The sequence below is a fragment of the Etheostoma spectabile genome, unplaced genomic scaffold (assembly GCF_008692095.1).
Source record: "Etheostoma spectabile isolate EspeVRDwgs_2016 unplaced genomic scaffold, UIUC_Espe_1.0 scaffold546, whole genome shotgun sequence".
Lineage (NCBI taxonomy): Eukaryota > Metazoa > Chordata > Actinopteri > Perciformes > Percidae > Etheostoma > Etheostoma spectabile.
The window spans coordinates 219,015-221,618 of NW_022605626.1; the positions used below are offsets into that span (position 1 = coordinate 219,015).

Sequence of the window (2,604 nt, forward strand, 5' to 3'; positions counted from 1 at the left end):
CACAATCCAGAGTGGGCCAATTCATGGAAAGCAGCAATGGTGGTCTTCAACAACCACAAGAATTCAGATCCGTCTCTAAGGAAAGATCCCAGTGGTACCTATGAGGATCACAGCCCACTGAGAGAGTCACATCTCCACAAAGTCATGCTTGTGTCTCGTGAACAGAAGCATAGAGATCTATGCGTGCAGCTCTGCAATGAATTTAATACTCTGTCTGAGTGGGGGAAGTCTTGGCAGGTGACCAAAAACAATTCAAAACCATGTGAAGAAATAGAGAAAGTCCTGAAGAACTCGCCACCAAGGATGGAGACTGCTTTGGAGAGTCAAAAGGTGGAGAACAACACAAAGGAGCACTATTCAACATTGGAGAAAGCAGACTCATGCTACAAGCAACTGAAACATGATGTGATCTATCACCCAAAGAAAGAATTTGCTCAATCTAAGCTGCGTCATCCGAAACATCTGGAAAATGTTATGTCTGCCAAAGAATGGATTGACTCCTGGAAGACACTGAAACACAGAATGAGAATGGAGAGAAGAAGAATGAGGCCTGACCCTTCAAGGCCTTTCAGGGGATCTGAGCAGGGAGGAGACATGAAGCCCAATGCCTCAGAGTGGAAAGACTCATGGAAATTCACCTCTCAACCCCTGCGCCAGGAGCCGGAGCCTTGGCAGCAGGGTTGGTCCTCCACACCCCAAATCCGAGTAGATCGTGCTAGGGTTCAGAACCACTTTGTGCCTGTGGAACTCCATAAGAATGGGCCAACCGTGGAGCGTATTTGGGGAGAATCATGGAGGTTCTCGAGGCGCCAGCACCAATCAGAACCTGGGCAGGTAAGGACACAAACCAGCCAAGCAAGTTCAAGTGTGGCTTCCCAGCATCCTGGTGTTTCACAGGCACAGAGAAGGTATGCTAGGTCAGATTGGCAGGTGGCCTGGATGGTCTCAGGAACTCAGTTCCACCATGACAGACCTTCTTTAACCCAGTGGAGGGAAGCCTGGAGGTGGTCTGTCTTTCACACAGAGAACTGGTCTGTGCAAGGGGCTGGAGGGAAGGAAGTGGATGTGTTAATGGAGATTCAACCTAAGAGAGAGATTTCCTTGCAGAGAGCCAAAGCTAAAATGAGCAGGTCTTTTGACAACCAGACGTTCAGGGAAAGATATCCAGAGAAACAGTGGGAGGCTTCATGGAGAGTCGGGTCACTTCTGAACAATCAAACGAGTCAGTATGAAACTTCAGGGATACCTGGAAAAAGAATGAGTGGCACTCAGCAGCAACATACCACTGACAATGGGCATGGATCTAAGTGGGGAAGGTCGTTTAGGATCGCCAATCCAATGCCCTACATGGAGCAACCCTGGGTGGAGTCCTCTCCTAACCAATGTTACTATACAGAAATGTGGTCAAGAGGAAAGAACATACAGAACATCAACAAAAACGTAAGCAACAACCCTGCAACCTTCAAGCTATGGGGAACTTCCCACCGGTTCCGGCAGGGGGCAAGTGCACAGATCAAAGACAAAACGTCTAAGATACCTGTTGACCCCAGGGTGATTATCCCAAACAAGGCCAAATCAAGGAAGCATTTGTACTCTAACATTGAGAAGGAGAAACAATCACAGAAGTGGGCAGGATGCCACCTGTTGGGTAAAACTCAACCACGTCCCAAGAGAGGCCCTGCTTGCAGAAAGAACCTTAAGATGGAGGACAAAACCGCAGAAAAGTTCTTTGAGGAGTGGGTAGAATCTTGGAGGCTCTCAGTTCAGCCTGGTAGTCTGAAAAAGCAGATGCCTGTCAAATCGTTCTCAGGTTGGGATGAGTCATGGAAGTGCCTCATTCCACCATACCCCCCGATGAACGGCCCAAAGGCCAAATAGAAGGCACGGCTCAGTCAACGTTCAACACAAAAACCATGTTAATTAATAAAAATATTTGAATAATTTACCACTGGCAGTTTGGTCCTTTTCCCAACATTGTTCATTTTGGATCACCGCATGGTGTAGGTTTGATTTGAGAAGTGGTGAGGACATCAATTTCATATAGTACACAAAAAGGATTATCCGAAATTATCAGTACAATCCCAGCTCTGTACAGCAGCTTAAATCAACAGATTACTTTGTGCATCATGTTTCTATGTAGAAGGCAGACTGCAGCATGCTTTAGATGCTCTTGTAATGTAGATGCTCTTGATCTGCCTTTCTTAAAGCTCCTTTGTGCTTCTCTGGCAGCAGCAGCCTGACCCCGGCTTCTACCTGCTCTCATAAGTCCCCCACACCTCTACAGGCTCGCCTCTGAAAATAAATAGCGATGAATACAGGGATTACAATCAATAAAGTACATAATTATCTGTTTGTAGTGTGTTATTGTGAGCATGCTAGCCATAACAAGTCCAGACCCATCCTGATTTGTGATGTAATAAAGTCCCACCAAAGCTCTGGCCCACCTTCAACCTGAGCAGAGTCTAATCAGAAGAACTGAAAAACCTGTGTGGCTGATGTGGTAATGAAGTGCAAAACCCAACAGTGACATTGTTTGACTGGAGAAGTTTCAATATAACAAGGGAGCCTTGACCTATGTTAGCAAGGGATGGAATGGATGAGGTT

General features: G+C 46.5%; 1 protein-coding gene across 1 annotated transcript in view; it reads left to right on the forward strand.

Annotated features, from left to right (window-relative positions):
• Positions 1-2,604, forward strand: part of LOC116686875 (uncharacterized) — a 19,926-nt gene that overhangs the window by 3,434 nt on the left and 13,888 nt on the right. Inside the window, exon 3 of the mRNA XM_032511922.1 lies at positions 1-1,897. This exon is cut by the window's left edge and continues 877 nt beyond it. Within this exon, the coding sequence (XP_032367813.1) occupies positions 1-1,878 (1,878 nt within the window). The 3' untranslated portion in view covers positions 1,879-1,897. The remainder of the gene's footprint in view (positions 1,898-2,604) is intronic.